At 46.9% G+C, this 15,697-nt stretch overlaps 1 protein-coding gene across 3 annotated transcripts in view; it reads right to left on the bottom strand.

Annotated features, from left to right (window-relative positions):
- CCDC134 (coiled-coil domain containing 134) overlaps positions 1–15,697 on the bottom strand; it is a 134,238-nt gene that overhangs the window by 57,184 nt on the left and 61,357 nt on the right. For all 3 annotated transcript variants that reach the window (XM_063940444.1, XM_063940443.1, XM_063940442.1), the window contains 2 exons: positions 14,434–14,615; positions 8,514–8,585 (listed from right to left, as the gene is read on the bottom strand). In XM_063940444.1, the coding sequence (XP_063796514.1) occupies positions 8,514–8,585; positions 14,434–14,615 (254 nt within the window). The remainder of the gene's footprint in view (positions 1–8,513; positions 8,586–14,433; positions 14,616–15,697) is intronic.

Below are 15,697 nucleotides of genomic sequence, written 5' to 3' on the forward strand. Positions count from 1 at the left end.
GGGGAAACATAAGGTAAAAAGATAGATTTGCCCGCGGTAGCTGTGGAAACCAGGTCCGCGAGACCTTCCCCAAATAAATCCTCACCTTTGTAAGGCAAAACTTCCATATGCTTCTTTGAGTCGGCATCACCCGACCATTGACGGGTCCACAGGGCTCGCCTAGCAGAAATCGCCATGGCGTTGGCTCTCGAACCTTGCAGACCAACGTCTCTCCGAGTGTCTCTCATATATAAGACTGCGTCTTTAATGTGACCTAAGGTCAATAAAATGGTATCCCTATCCAGGGTATCAATGTCAGCTGACAAGGTATCCATCCAAGCCACAACAGCGCTACAAACCCAAGCCGACGATATTGCCGGCCTGAGCAAGGTCCCCGTATGTGTATAAATAGATTTTAAGGTAGTTTCCTGTCTGCGATCAGAAGGATCCTTGAGCGCGGCCGTGTCTGGAGATGGCAGCGCCACCTTTTTGGACAAGCGCGTTAACGCCTTGTCCACCCTGGGTGAGGATTCCTACCGTACCCTGTCCTGTGTCGGGAAAGGATACGCCATAAGAATTGTCTTGGGAATCTGCAGTTTCTTGTCTGGAGTTTCCCAAGCCTTTTCAAATAACGTGTTCAGTTCATGAGATGGGGGAAAGGTTACCTCAGGTTTCTTTTCCTTAAACATGTGTACCCTCTTGTCAGGGACAGAGGGGTCATCAGTGATATGTAAAACATCCTTTATTGCAATAATCATATAATGAATACTTTTGGCCACCCTTGGGTGTAACCTCGCATCATCGTAGTCGACACTGGAATCAGAATCCGTGTCGGTATCAGTGTCTGCTACTTGGGACAGGGGACGTTTCTGAGACCCTGAAGGGCCCTGTGACACAGCCAAAGCCATGGATTGACTCCCTGTTCTATCCCTGGACTCTGCTTTGTCCAACCTCTGATGTAATAAAGCCACATTTGCATTTAAAACATTCAGCATATCCATCCAATCATGTGTCGGCGTCGCCGACGGAAACACCACAATCATCTGCTCCACCTCCTCCTAAGAAGAGCCTTCCGCTTCAGACATGCCAACACACGCGTACAGACACCCCCACACACTCAGGGATTTATCTATATGGAGACAATTCCCCAATAAGGCCCTTTGGAGAGACAGTGAGAGTGTATGCCAGCATACACCCAGCGCCAACTGACACTGGAAACAAATTCCCAGACAAAAAAACAGCGTTTTTATATAAATATACACTCACTGCGCCAATAAAAAGTGCCCCCCCTCCCTCTTTTTTGCCCTCTGTCACCATGTTCAGTAGTGGAGAGTCCGGGGAGCCAGCTTCTTTGCAGTGTGCTGTGGAGAAAATGGCGCTGGTTAGTGCTGAAAGATCAAGCTCCGCCCCCTCAGCGGCAGGCTTCGGTCCCGCTCAATTTTTTCATACTGGCGGGGGATTTTACAATATAGTGCCTCCGCAGCCCCTATATTATCATTAGCCAGTCCCAAGAGGTTTAAAATTGCTGCCCAGGGCGCCCGCCCTGCACCCTTCAGTGTCCGCCGTGTGTGTTGTGTGTGGGAGCAATGGCGCGCAGCGTTACCGCTGCGCGTTACCTCAGAGAAGATCCGAAGTCTTCAGCTGCCTTTGAAGTCTTCTTTCTTCTTATACTCACCCGGCTTCTGTCTTCCGGCTCTGTGAGGAGGACGGCGGCGCGGCTCCAGGACGAACGGCGAGGGTGAGACCTGTGTTCCGACCCTCTGGAGCTAATGGTGTCCAGTAGCCTAAGAAGCAGAGCCTATCATTTAAGTAGGTCTGCTTCTCTCTCCTCAGTCCCACGATGCAGGGAGCCTGTTGACAGCAGTGCTCCCTGAAAATAAAAAACCTAACAAAATTATTTTTTTCAGAGAAACTCAGGAGAGCTTCCCTGTAGTGCCCCTAGTCTCCTCTGGGCACAGGATCTAACTGAGGTCTGGAGGAGGGGCATAGAGGGAGGAGCCAGTGCACACCCATTCTAAAGTTCTTTATAGTGCCCATGTCTCCTGCGGAGCCTGTCCATACCCCATGGTCCTTACAGAGACCCCAGCATCCTCTAGGACGTAAGAGAAATATAGGAACGTGTAAGTAAGCATCCTTTATGTCGACCGACACCATAAAATCCCCCTCCTCCAGACTGGAGATCACTGCTCAGAGAGATTCCATCTTGAATTTTAATTTTTTCAGAAAGAAATTGAGGGATTTTAGGTTCAGAATCGGTCTGACTGAGCCATCCGGCTTCGGGACCACGAACAGACTCGAATAAAACTCCTCCCCCCATTGTGACGGGGGTACCGTGACAATGACTTGACTTTGACACAGCTTTAGTATCGCCGCGCATACTACCTCTCTTTCTAGAAGAGAAGCTGGCAAGGCCGATTTTAAAAATCAGTGAGGGGGCACGTCTTGAAACTCTAATTTGTACCCTTGGGTTACTATTTCTAATATCCAAGGATCCAGGTCCGAGTGTACCCAGACCTGACTGAAGAGTTTGAGACGTGCCCCCACCAGTGCGGACTCCCGCAGAGGAGCCCCGGCATCATGCGGTGGATTTGGTAGAAGCCGGAGAGGACTTCTGCTCTTGGGAACTTGCCACAGCCTGTGACCTCTTTCCCCTTCCTCTCACAGCAAGGAAGGAGGACCCTCGTCCTTTTTTGAATTTATTGGGCCGAAAGGACTGCATCTGATAGTGGGGCGTTTTCTTTTGTTGTGCAGGAACATAAGGTAAAAATGACGACTTACCCGCGGTAGCCGTAGATACCAGGTCAGTGAGGCAGTCACCAAACAAGACACTACCGCTCAACGGTAAAGACTCCATCGCCTTTTTAGAGTCAGCATCAGCATTCCATTGATGAATCCACAATGCTCTCCTAGCCGAGACTGCCATGGCATTGGCCCTTGATCCCAAAAGGCCAATATCCCTTACAGCTTCTTTTAAATATGCTGCAGCGTCCCTGATATGACCAAGAGTCAAAACCACGCTATCCCTGTCCAGGGTATCTAACTCAGATGACAAGTTATCTGCCCACTTTTCAATAGCGCTACTCACCCATGCCGAAGCAACGGCAGGCCTGAGTAGCGAACCCGTAGTGACATAAATGGATTTTAGTGTATTTTCCTGCTTACGATCTGCAGGATCCTTTAGGGTTGCCGTGTCAGGAGACGGAAGCACTACCTTTTTGGACAGACGCGATAGAGCTTTGTCCACCGTGGGGGTCGACTCCCACTTTTCCCTGTCCGCAGAGGGGAACGGCTATGCCAACGGAATTCTTTTGGGAACCTGTACCTTCTTGTCAGGATTTTCCCCAAGCCTTTTCAAAAAGAGCGTTCAGTTCATGAGAGGGAGGAAACGTTACCTCAGGTGTCTTTCGGAGGGAGGAAACGTTACCTCAGGTTTCTTTCCTTTAAACATACAGACCCTTGTATCAGGAACAGCAGGGTCCTCCGTGATATGTAATAAGTCTTTTATCGCCACAATCATGTACCGAATGCTCTTAGCCAGTTTAGGATTCAATCTGTCATCACTATAGTCGACACTGGAATCAGAGTCCGTGTCGGTATCTGTATCTGCTATCTGGGTAAATGCACGTCTCTGTGACCCCGAAGGGGTCTGAGTTTGTGACAATGCATCCTCCATGGATTTTCTCCATGTCTGGTTCTTAGACTCAGATTTATCGAATCTCTTAGTCAACCGAGCCACATTTGCATTCAAAATACTCAACATATTTACCCAATCAGCCGTCGGCGGTGCCGACACAGTCAGTCCCACAGCCTTTTCTGTCCCCACTCCAGCCTCCTCCTGGGAAGAGCACTCAGCCTCAGACATGTCGACACACACGTACCGACACCCACAACCACACTGGGGCTATAGGAGACAGACCCACAACAAAGCCTGTTAGAGGGACACAGAGGGCGTTCTGCCAGCTCACAACCCAGTGCCTATCCCGGTTCTGAAGATAGTAAATTACTGCCCAGATCTGTTAGCGCTTTTATTCCAATAATTAGCACCAAATCACTTGTGCCTCCCCCCCCCGTTTTGCACCCTGTTACTTGTACAGCAGTGTGGGAGGCAAGACTCAGCGTCTCTGCAGCTTCTGTGAAGAGAAAATGGCACTAGTCAGAGCTGTGAGGGCTAAGCCACGCCCCCTTCATGGCACGCTTCAGTCCCGCTTAATTATACATCTTTATACTGGCGGGGGTCTGTAATTAGTGCCCAGGCACTTTATACACTTTCTGCCAGACGCTAAATTGAGGATTTATGCTGCTCAGGGCACCCCCCCCCCCCCGCGACCTGCACCCTGCAGTGCCGTTCTTATGTGGGAGCATGGCGCACAGCGCGCCCCCTGCGCGGTACCTCAAAAAGCAGTCTTCAGGACAGGGCCGCCACCACCACAGTATTGGACAGACAATTTCCTCCAAGTGCCCTGCTCCTACCTAAATACCAGTCCTAGATCAGCTGACTACAGACTATGTGACCTGAAGTGAACTGCCTAAGTTGAGTAGTAATTAATTTGGACACAATAATGGTTCAAAACTCCAATATAACAGTAATTTAAATGCTGCACCAATGCTGGGGTAACTTAAATTGGTTTAAAAAAAAATGGAACTTCCTGTCCGCAGCAACCGGAACCAGAAGTGGCTGCCATTTTGGCTATTGGGGCCTATTTGTTGCCATTGGCAAGGGAATCCGGACTCTGGGTCGACACCACTTAGGTCGACACCCATTAGGTCCACACCCATTGGTTGACAGTGAATATGTCGACACTAGAAATAGGTCAAAATTACCATTAGGTCGACATGAACAAGGTCAACATGAGTTTTTCTTTAAAAAATAAATAAATCTTTTTTTGACCTTTCTCATACTCCATGTGGACTACAATTTATTTATTTATTTATTTATTAGCAGTTTATTATATAGTGCAGCATATTCCGTTGCGCTTTACAATTAGAACAACAATTATAGAACAAAACTGGGCAAAGACAGACAGACAGAAAGACAGAGGTAGGAAGGCCCTGCTCGCAAGCTTACAATCTATAGGGAAATAGGCATTGATACACAATGATAGATGCTACCTGTTACATAATGGTTCCCCAGGTTGCTAGGTTCTTAATGGGTTGTATATGATATGATCACCCAGCAATGTTGGAAGACAAAATGTGAGTTTATGTGGACTGTACAGAGGGGATGTAACTTGATAGGGAAGCTGTTAAGGTTATGTGTGTGGGTCTGAAATTTGGTAGGCTTGTCTGAAGAGATGAGTTTTCAGAGAACGTTTAAAGGTTTGGAGACTAAAGGAGAGTCTTATTGTGCGTGGGAGTGCATTCCACAGAGTGGGTGAAGCCCGGGTAAAGTCCTGTAATTTTGAGTGGGAACAGGTAATACATGTGGATGAGAGACGCAGATCTTGTGCAGAGCGGAGAGGTCTGGTAGGGAGATATTTTGAGATGAGTGAGGAGATGTATGATGGTGCAGTTTGGTTAATAGCCTTGTATGTAAGTAAAAGTATTTTATATTTGACACGGTAGAATACCGGTAACCAATGGAGGGACTGACAGAGCGGATCAGCAGATGAAGAACAATTGGGTACGGTAACCTGCCCGAAGCATGGCGAGCGAAGTAAGCCGTTCGAGGGGATACGGTTCACTAATTGAGGTTCCCGGTCACTTTACGAATAAAACACCAAAAAAAAAACCCAGGAAAAACTCATGTCAACCTTTTTTCACGTCGACCTAGCCACTGTCGACCAATAGATGTCAAACCTAGACACTGTCAACCCTGAGTCCCATACCCATTGGCAACAAAACCATATATACAAATAAAGCCAAAATAATTTTATCCTCTATTAGAGTTGTCACACGACTTTGATGACAAAAGACTCCCAGTTTAAAGACCCCTTAAAGTTAAATGGTGTGTGACTACAACTACTGTATGTGCAGCCCTGGATAAGATCCATGGTTGAAGGTCAAGCTGCACAGTCCAGACCTGCGTGCAGCCACTGTATGTGTGGTGATAGGCTGAAAGCAGAAGCTGCAGGTGAGAGAATCTGCAGAAGCTGCAGGTGAGAGAATCTGCAGTGCCTGCGACATAGAAAGTAGTAAGCAGCTTAGCTATACAAGGCCCACAAGAAATAAAGTAATGACATGAATAGATGGCTAATTAATTATTCTTTTACATGTGAAATCAAAAGTTTGAGGTCTGGAGACTCTAATTTAGCACTAAAACACTGCACAAATACATTTTGTTAAGAACATTTTAACAGTATACTTAAATGTAAAACACAGAGCTAATCTGCAAGAATTCACTGTACGCTGAGTTTATTTATGTCAATAGGTAATGTGTCTTTAATGGGGGGTTTTTATCGTTCTACTAAAGTTGTTAAAATAATCTTGCAAAAGTACTAATCTAGCTGGGAACAGTGTTGGCAGCAAGTTTAACCACAGACTCTGGTGCACATTTAGACTCACATCCGCCCAAATTCTCTGCTACAACAAACACTTTTTTTTTTTTTTTTTAATTACTCAAAATTATTTGTGGCAGATCATTACTTAATCTTCAGAGAAGGAATGATATTATCCTACACCTTTTAGCTCTAGACCTCTGAAGTCCAATTAGCTCATCCTTTATCCCTTCTCACATGTCAACCTTTATACACTTCAAGCCTCTAGATCAGTTCTGCTGTTGGAGCTCAGATCATATGTAGTCTTTTCTGACTTTCACAGAGTTAATGTTTCTGTTAAATGTTTTATTGGGAAATTGCAAATAATAATACAAATAACTGTATACTAAAATGTAACTAAGGGAAACAATAACTAGTTAACATACAATTTTTATTGTCAAACTAGATAATAGTAATATTAGAAATCACCAAAATTTTGAAGAAATCATGAACACAGCAAAAATGAAGACTCTAATAGACAGACAATTAGTGTAACCTATTAAAAAAAAAATTGTGTGTGCATATACATACACACATTAGGTTTAGGCTACGGGGGGAGGGTTAGGGTTAGGTTGCAGGCTGGGGGGGTTAGGAGGGTTAGCTTTAGGCTGCAGGATGGGGGGAGGTTCAGGCACCACAGCAGAGGGCTAGGGTTAGGCTGCGGAGAGGGAGGGTTAGGGTAATATTTGGGGAAGGTAAGTATACTTACCTACCCCTGTCAAAATTCTGATAGTCAGGATCGCGTGGTCTGTATTCTGACCGCTGGCATCTCGACCACCAACATTCTCCCCCGAACCAGAGTAGAAGTTGTGACCAGCATTGCATTATTTAATTATTTCTGTCTCATTTCACCTGTCCTTCTGTCTGTTTACAAGTCTCACTGTTTCAGTTTAGTTTTCTCTCTTTCCATCTCTTTCCCTCCCCCCATCTCTGTCTTTCTGTTCCTCATACGATAGTCTGTGAAAGTCACTGCTCTGGAGGTCTATGCCATGCAGCAATGTGTTGCTACAGAGTACTTGATCAGCAAGCAGCCTGCTGATTCTTTGTTGCTGGATGTAGCCTGCATACACGTGTGTGACTGGAGCTGCAGTGACTATTATTACACCAGCCACTTCCTTATACGAGTATGACACAGAAAGTGAGAGGGCAGTCATTTAAGGTGACTGGATATCGAAAGGGACGGCACACTTTAGAACCTGACCAGCTCTGTGAGATTGTAGATGTGTGGTCTGCCAGGACTATCTGGGAGTAACATCAATAAAGCTGGCTACACACTGGCCGATATATATCAGCCATTCAACTGAGTGTGTACCCCCGATATGTCTGTGAACGAAGTTGTTCACAGACATATCACGTAGGCCCTGCAGCACAGCTGATGGACAATATATCTGTGCATTGTGCTGTGTGTACAGGAGGTTTCGTACACTTGCTGCAGAGGCCACCAGTAACGGACATCACAACTAGGTGGGTACATGTAAATGCCTACCCAGTTGTGACGTCAGGCACAACACATCAGACAGACAATCAGTAAGTGTGTATGCACTTACCGCTCATCAGTTAGGTCAGTGGATCAGCAGGATGGCCGATCCATTGGCCCAGTGCGTTCCCAGCATAAAACAGGTGGGAGGGGTCAGAGATCAAACCAACGGTCATTAATTATCGATTGTATACATACTCATATATACTCATGCAGGCAGCACCATTTGTCTGGCGACTTGGAGGTCAATATACTCTGGTTGCTTAGGGGAATCACAGACACTGCAATAATTGTACAGATTGTCCTAGGACAAAGAGGCGGCACTCCAGAACTTTGAAAAATATAATGTATATTCAACACATCAGTGTTGTTGGGATCTGAAACGTTGATGTGTTGAATATACTTAATATTTTTCTAAGTTCCGGAGTGCTGCCCCGTTTCCTAAGACAAGCTGTACATAGACACCACACACACTTTTTTTTTTCCTTTTTAGGAGGTTGATGTCACAGTTCAAAGTTTCTAAAACTAAATTTAGCATGTGAACAATATGGTCTATAGTACATTAATTAACAAGACCTACTTACCTCCATATTATCAGTCTTGAAAGGATTGCGGTAATCAGGGGACTTTTCGCTGATGCCCAACTCCTGAGACATCTAAAACATCAAGTTAAAGTCAAGCATGGTGAGCAGGGGAAAAATAAGAATTTACTTACCGATAATTCTATTTCTCGGAGTCCGTAGTGGATGCTGGGGTTCCTGAAAGGACCATGGGGAATAGCGGCTCCGCAGGAGACAGGGCACAAAAAGTAAAGCTTTTCCAGATCAGGTGGTGTGCACTGGCTCCTCCCCCTATGACCCTCCTCCAGACTCCAGTTAGGTACTGTGCCCGGACGAGCGTACACAATAAGGGAGGATTTTGAATCCCGGGTAAGACTCATACCAGCCACACCAATCACACCGTACAACTTGTGATCTAAACCCAGTTAACAGTATGATAACAGAAGAGCCTCTGAAAGATGGCTCCCTAAACAATAACCCGAATTAGTTAACAATAACTATGTACAAGTATTGCAGATAATCCGCACTTGGGATGGGCGCCCAGCATCCACTACGGACTCCGAGAAATAGAATTATCGGTAAGTAAATTCTTATTTTCTCTATCGTCCTAGTGGATGCTGGGGTTCCTGAAAGGACCATGGGGATTATACCAAAGCTCCCAAACGGGCGGGAGAGTGCGGATGACTCTGCAGCACCGAATGAGAGAACTCCAGGTCCTCCTTTGCCAGGGTATCAAATTTGTAGAATTTTACAAACGTGTTCTCCCCTGACCACGTAGCTGCTCGGCAGAGTTGTAATGCCGAGACCCCTCGGGCAGCCGCCCAAGATGAGCCCACCTTCCTTGTGGAATGGGCCTTAACAGATTTAGGCTGTGGCAGGCCTGCCACAGAATGTGCAAGTTGAATTGTGTTACAAATCCAACGAGCAATCGACTGCTTAGAAGCAGGCGCACCCAACTTGTTGGGTGCATACAGTATAAACAGCGAGTCAGATTTTCTGACTCCAGCCGTCCTTGAAATGTATATTTTTAAAGCTCTGACAACGTCCAACAACTTGGAGTCCTCCAAGTCGCTTGTAGCCGCAGGCACTACAATAGGCTGGTTCAGGTGAAACGCTGATACCACCTTAGGGAGAAAATGCGGACGCGTCCGCAGCTCTGCCCTATCCGAATGGAAAATTAAATAAGGGCTTTTATAAGATAAAGCCGCCAGTTCAGATACTCTCCTGGCGGACGCCAGGGCCAGTAACATAGTCACTTTCCATGTGAGATATTTCAAATCCACATTTTTTAGTGGTTCAAACCAATGGGATTTGAGGAAATCTAAAACTACATTTAGATCCCACGGTGCCACCGGAGGCACCACAGGAGGCTGTATATGCAGTACTCCTTTGACAAAAGTCTGGACCTCAGGAACTGAGGCCAAATCTTTTTGGAAGAATATTGACAGGGCCGAAATTTGAACCTTAATAGATCCCAATTTGAGACCCATAGACAATCCTGATTGCAGGAAATGTAGGAAACGACCCAGTTGAAATTCCTCCGTCGGAGCACTCCGATCCTCGCACCACGCAACATATTTCCGCCAAATGCGGTGATAATGCTTCGCGGTGACTTCCTTTCTTGCCTTAATCAAGGTAGGAATGACTTCTTCTGGAATGCCTTTTCCTTTTAGGATCTGGCGTTCAACCGCCATGCCGTCAAACGCAGCCGCGGTAAGTCTTGGAATAGACACGGTCCCTGCTGAAGCAGGTCCTGTCTTAGAGGTAGAGGCCACGGATCGTCCGTGACCATCTCTTGAAGTTCCGGGTACCAAGACCTTCTTGGCCAATCCGGAGCCACTAGTATCGTTCTTACTCCGCTTTGCCGTATGATTCTCAATACCTTTGGTATGAGAGGCAGAGGAGGAAACACATACACCGACTGGTACACCCAAGGTGTTACCAGCGCGTCCACAGCTATTGCCTGCGGATCTCTTGACCTGGCGCAATACCTGTCCAGTTTTTTGTTGAGGCGAGACGCCATCATGTCCACCATTGGTCTTTCCCAACGGTTTATTAGCATGTGGAAAACTTCTGGATGAAGTCCCCACTCTCCCGGGTGAAGATCGTGTCTGCTGAGGAAGTCTGCTTCCCAGTTGTCCACTCCCGGGATGAACACTGCTGACAGTGCTATCACGTGATTCTCCGCCCAGCGAAGGATCCTGGCAGCTTCTGCCATTGCACTCCTGCTTCTTGTGCCGCCCTGTCTGTTTACATGGACGACTGCCGTGATGTTGTCCGACTGGATCAACACCGGTCTTCCTTGAAGCAGAGGTTCCGCCTGGCTTAGAGCATTGTAGATTGCTCTTAGTTCCAGAATGTTTATGTGAAGAGACTTTTCCAGGCTCGACCACACTCCCTGGAAGTTTCTTCCTTGTGTGACTGCTCCCCAGCCTCTCAGGCTGGCGTCCGTGGTCACCAGGATCCAATCCTGTATGCCGAATCTGCGGCCCTCCAATAGATGAGCCCTCTGCAACCACCACAGAAGAGATATCCTTGTCCTTGGAGACAGGGTTATCCGCAGGTGCATCTGAAGATGCGTGCATTGATGCACAGACACCTTTCCTGGTTTTAGGAGATTCCTGACCAGGTCGGATAACTCCTTGGCTTTTTCCTCGGGAAGAAAAACCTTTTCCTGAACCGTGTCCAGAATCATCCCTAGGAACAGCAGACGAGTTGTCGGCATTAATTTGGATTTTGGAATATTCAGAATCCATCCGTGCTGCTTTAGCACCTCTTGAGATATTGCTAATCCCATCTCTAGCTGTTCTCTGGACCTTGCCCTTATTATGAGATCGTCCAAGTATGGGATAATTAATACGCCTTTTCTTCGAAGAAGAATCATCATCTCGGCCATTACCTTTGTAAAGACCCGAGGTGCCGTGGACAAACCAAACGGCAGCGTCTGAAACTGATAGTGACAGTTTTGTACAACGAACCTGAGGTACCCCTGGTGTGAGGGGTAAATTGGAACGTGGAGATACGCATCCTTGATGTCCAAGGATACCATAAAGTCCCCTTCTTCCAGGTTCGCTATCACTGCTCTGAGTGACTCCATCTTGAACTTGAACTTCTTTATGTACAGGTTCAAGGACTTCAGATTTAGAATAGGCCTTACCGAGCCATCCGGCTTCGGTACCACAAATAGAGTGGAATAATACCCCTTCCCTTGTTGTAGAAGAGGTACCTTGACTATCACCTGCTGAGAGTACAGCTTGTGAATGGCTTCCAAAACCGTCTCCCTTTCGGAAGGGGACGTTGGTAAAGCAGACTTCAGGAAACGGCGAGGTGGATCTGTCTCTAATTCCAACCTGTACCCCTGAGATATTATCTGCAGGATCCAGGGATCTACCTGCGAGTGAGCCCACTGCGCGCTGTAATTTTTGAGACGACCTCCCACCGTCCCCGAGTCCGCTTGAGAAGCCCCAGCGTCATGCTGAGGCTTTTGTAGAAGCCGGGGAGGGCTTCTGTTCCTGGGAAGGAGCTGCCTGTTGCTGTTTCTTCCCTCGACCTCTGCCTCGTGGCAGATATGAATAGCCCTTTGCTCTCTTATTTTTAAAGGAACGAAAGGGCTGCGGTTGAAAAGTCGGTGCCTTTTTCTGTTGGGGAGTGACTTGAGGTAGAAAGGTGGATTTCCCGGCTGTAGCCGTGGCCACCAAATCTGATAGACCGACTCCAAATAACTCCTCCCCTTTATACGGCAAAACTTCCATATGCCGTTTTGAATCCGCATCGCCTGTCCACTGTCGCGTCCATAAAGCTCTTCTGGCCGAAATGGACATAGCACTTACCCGTGATGCCAGTGTGCAGATATCCCTCTGTGCATCACGCATATAAAGAAATGCATCCTTTATTTGTTCTAACGACAGTAAAATATTGTCCCTGTCCAGGGTATCAATATTTTCAATCAGGGACTCTGACCAAACTACCCCAGCACTGCACATCCAGGCAGTCGCTATAGCTGGTCGTAGTATAACACCTGCATGTGTGTATATACTTTTTTGGATATTTTCCATCCTCCTATCTGATGGATCTTTAAGTGCGGCCGTCTCAGGAGAAGGTAACGCCACTTGTTTTGATAAGCGTGTTAGCGCCTTGTCCACCCTAGGAGGTGTTTCCCAGCGCTCCCTAACCTCTGGCGGGAAAGGGTATAATGCCAATAATTTCTTTGAAATTATCAGCTTTTTATCAGGGGCAACCCACGCTTCATCACACACGTCATTTAATTCTTCTGATTCAGGAAAAACTATAGGTAGTTTTTTCACACCCCACATAATACCCTGTTTAGTGGTACCTGTAGTATCAGCTAAATGTAACGCCTCCTTCATTGCCAAAATCATATAACGTGTGGCCCTACTGGAAAATACGGTTGATTCGTCACCACTGGAATCAGTGCCTGTGTCTGGGTCTGTGTCGACCGACTGAGGCAAAGGGCGTTTTACAGCCCCTGACGGTGTTTGAGGCGCCTGGACAGGCACTAATTGATTGTCCGGCCGCCTCATGTCGTCAAACGACTGCTTTAGCGTGTTGACACTATCCCGTAATTCCATAAATAAAGGCATCCATTCTGGTGTCGACCCCCTAGGAGGTGACATCCCCATATTTGGCAATTGCTCCGCCTCCACACCAATATCGTCCTCATACATGTCGACACACACGTACCGACACACAGCAGACACACAGGGAATGCTCTAAACGAAGACAGGACCCACTAGCCCTTTGGGGAGACAGAGGGAGAGTCTGCCAGCACACACCAAAAAGCGCTATATATGACAGGGATAGCCTTATAATAAGTGCTCCCTTATAGCTGCTTTATATATATCAAGATATTGCCATTAAATTTGCCCCCCCTCTCTGTTTTACCCTGTTTCTGTAGTGCAGTGCAGGGGAGAGACCTGGGAGCCGTCCTGACCAGCGGAGCTGTGAGAGGAAATGGCGCCGTGTGCTGAGGAGATAGGCCCCGCCCCTTTTCCGGCGGGCTCGTCTCCCGCTATTTTGTGAATACAGGCAGGGGTTAAATATCTCCATATAGCCTCTGGGGGCTATATGTGAGGTATTTTTAGCCTTTATATAGGTTTACATTTGCCTCCCAGGGCGCCCCCCCCCAGCGCCCTGCACCCTCAGTGACTGCGTGTGAAGTGTGCTGAGAGGAAAATGGCGCACAGCTGCAGTGCTGTGCGCTACCTTTAGAAGACTGCAGGAGTCTTCAGCCGCCGATTCTGGACCTCTTCTTACTTCAGCATCTGCAAGGGGGCCGGCGGCGCGGCTCCGGTGACCATCCAGGCTGTACCTGTGATCGTCCCTCTGGAGCTGATGTCCAGTAGCCAAGAAGCCAATCCATCCTGCACGCAGGTGAGTTCACTTCTTCTCCCCTCTGTCCCTCGTTGCAGTGATCCTGTTGCCAGCAGGAATCACTGTAAAATAAAAAACCTAAGCTAAACTTTCTCTAAGCAGCTCTTTATGAGAGCCACCTAGAATTGCACCCTTCTCGGCCGGGCACAAAAATCTAACTGGAGTCTGGAGGAGGGTCATAGGGGGAGGAGCCAGTGCACACCACCTGATCTGGAAAAGCTTTACTTTTTGTGCCCTGTCTCCTGCGGAGCCGCTATTCCCCATGGTCCTTTCAGGAACCCCAGCATCCACTAGGACGATAGAGAAAGCAACATTATGTTCCATTTACACTCTGGTTCTGTGTGAAACAGCGAAAAATATTACAAGCTTCTCAAAGTACCAAAAATTCACACATGGTAATCTCAATTCGTATTAAAGAAAAAAAATGTACAGATTCATAAAATTAAAAGTATATGGTGTTTACAACCAGTTATACAACGACTCCATAAATATCTTTTTTATATTTATAAAACTACAGAAAGGGTAACATACAGTGATAAATGTTTAGCCTTACCAGGCCAAGTAGCTGGGAATGTGGACCATCATCAAAAATGCCACTGAGATTGCAAAAGCCAATGCCCCACCGAATCAGGTTGTTCCAGTTCGAATTCTGATCAAAATAATGGTGAACAATCTTGGGGAATCGTAGAACAACATCACCAAAGAATGCTGAATTCTCCACTGTGTGCGAATAAGCTAAACCCACAAACAACAAAACACAAGGCAAGATCTCAATGGTACACAATTCAACACTTGGTGGTATATTAACTAACCAGTGGGTTGTCAAAGCAGCCAATCATCGGTGGTCTTGACCAACAGATATAAATGTAAAAAAAAAGATTTTTGGTTACTTACCATTGAATCCCTTTCTCTTAAGCAGGCTTGGGGACACTGGACCAAGGGATTGCAGATGGGGACTAAGTAGCTGGCACGTAAACCTGGAACTTTGAGACTAAGCTCCTCCCCTCCGCAACTCCCAAGAGGCCAGTACAACTTTAAAAGTGCCCGGAAGGAGAAGCAGGAATCCAGTGAAACTGTTAGAAGAATAAAAAAAGAACAGTAGGAAAAAAAAAATAATGGAGACAAACCCTTGCACGACTGACTGTGAGAAGGGAACGCAGTGTCCTCCAGGCTGCTTAAAAGAAAAGGATTCAATGGTAATAGACCAAGAATCCTCTTTTCTCTGGCAAGCCTGGGGGACACTGGGCCATGGAACGTTCAACAGGCATGGGTCATTAGGTCGACAACTATTGGTCGACATGGTCACTAGGTCGACATGGTAAAAGGTAGCTATGAGGTTTTTTTTTTTTTTTCTTTTTTTGGTGTAGTTTTCTTCGTAAAGTGACGGGGAACCAAAATTAGGGCACCGTGTCCCCTCGCATGGCTCGCCATGCTTCGGGCAAGGTGCCTCGCTCTGCTACTGCTGCGCTCGGCACAGGTTACTATTCTCAATCGTAGTCCACGTGGATTGTAAAGTATTAAACAGTAAAAAAATAAAAAATGAAAAATAAATGAAAAACGCATGTCGACCTAATGACTGGAAGGGAACACTATTAAGGCTGCCTGACCGGTGCGCCCCTGGAGGCAAGAACCCGAAAACTGTAAAATGACGCGGACAGAAGACCAGGTAGGTGCATGGTAGACCTGTTCCACTGAAGTTGCTTGTCGTCCCGCTCAGGAGTTCACCACCACACAAGCGGAATGTGCTGAAGCCCGGTTTGGTGTACGTCACCATGCACTAGAAGAGGTGGGAGTGATGACCGAGTGGATTAAACTCG

Source organism: Pseudophryne corroboree, chromosome 9, assembly GCF_028390025.1.
Source record: "Pseudophryne corroboree isolate aPseCor3 chromosome 9, aPseCor3.hap2, whole genome shotgun sequence".
Lineage (NCBI taxonomy): Eukaryota > Metazoa > Chordata > Amphibia > Anura > Myobatrachidae > Pseudophryne > Pseudophryne corroboree.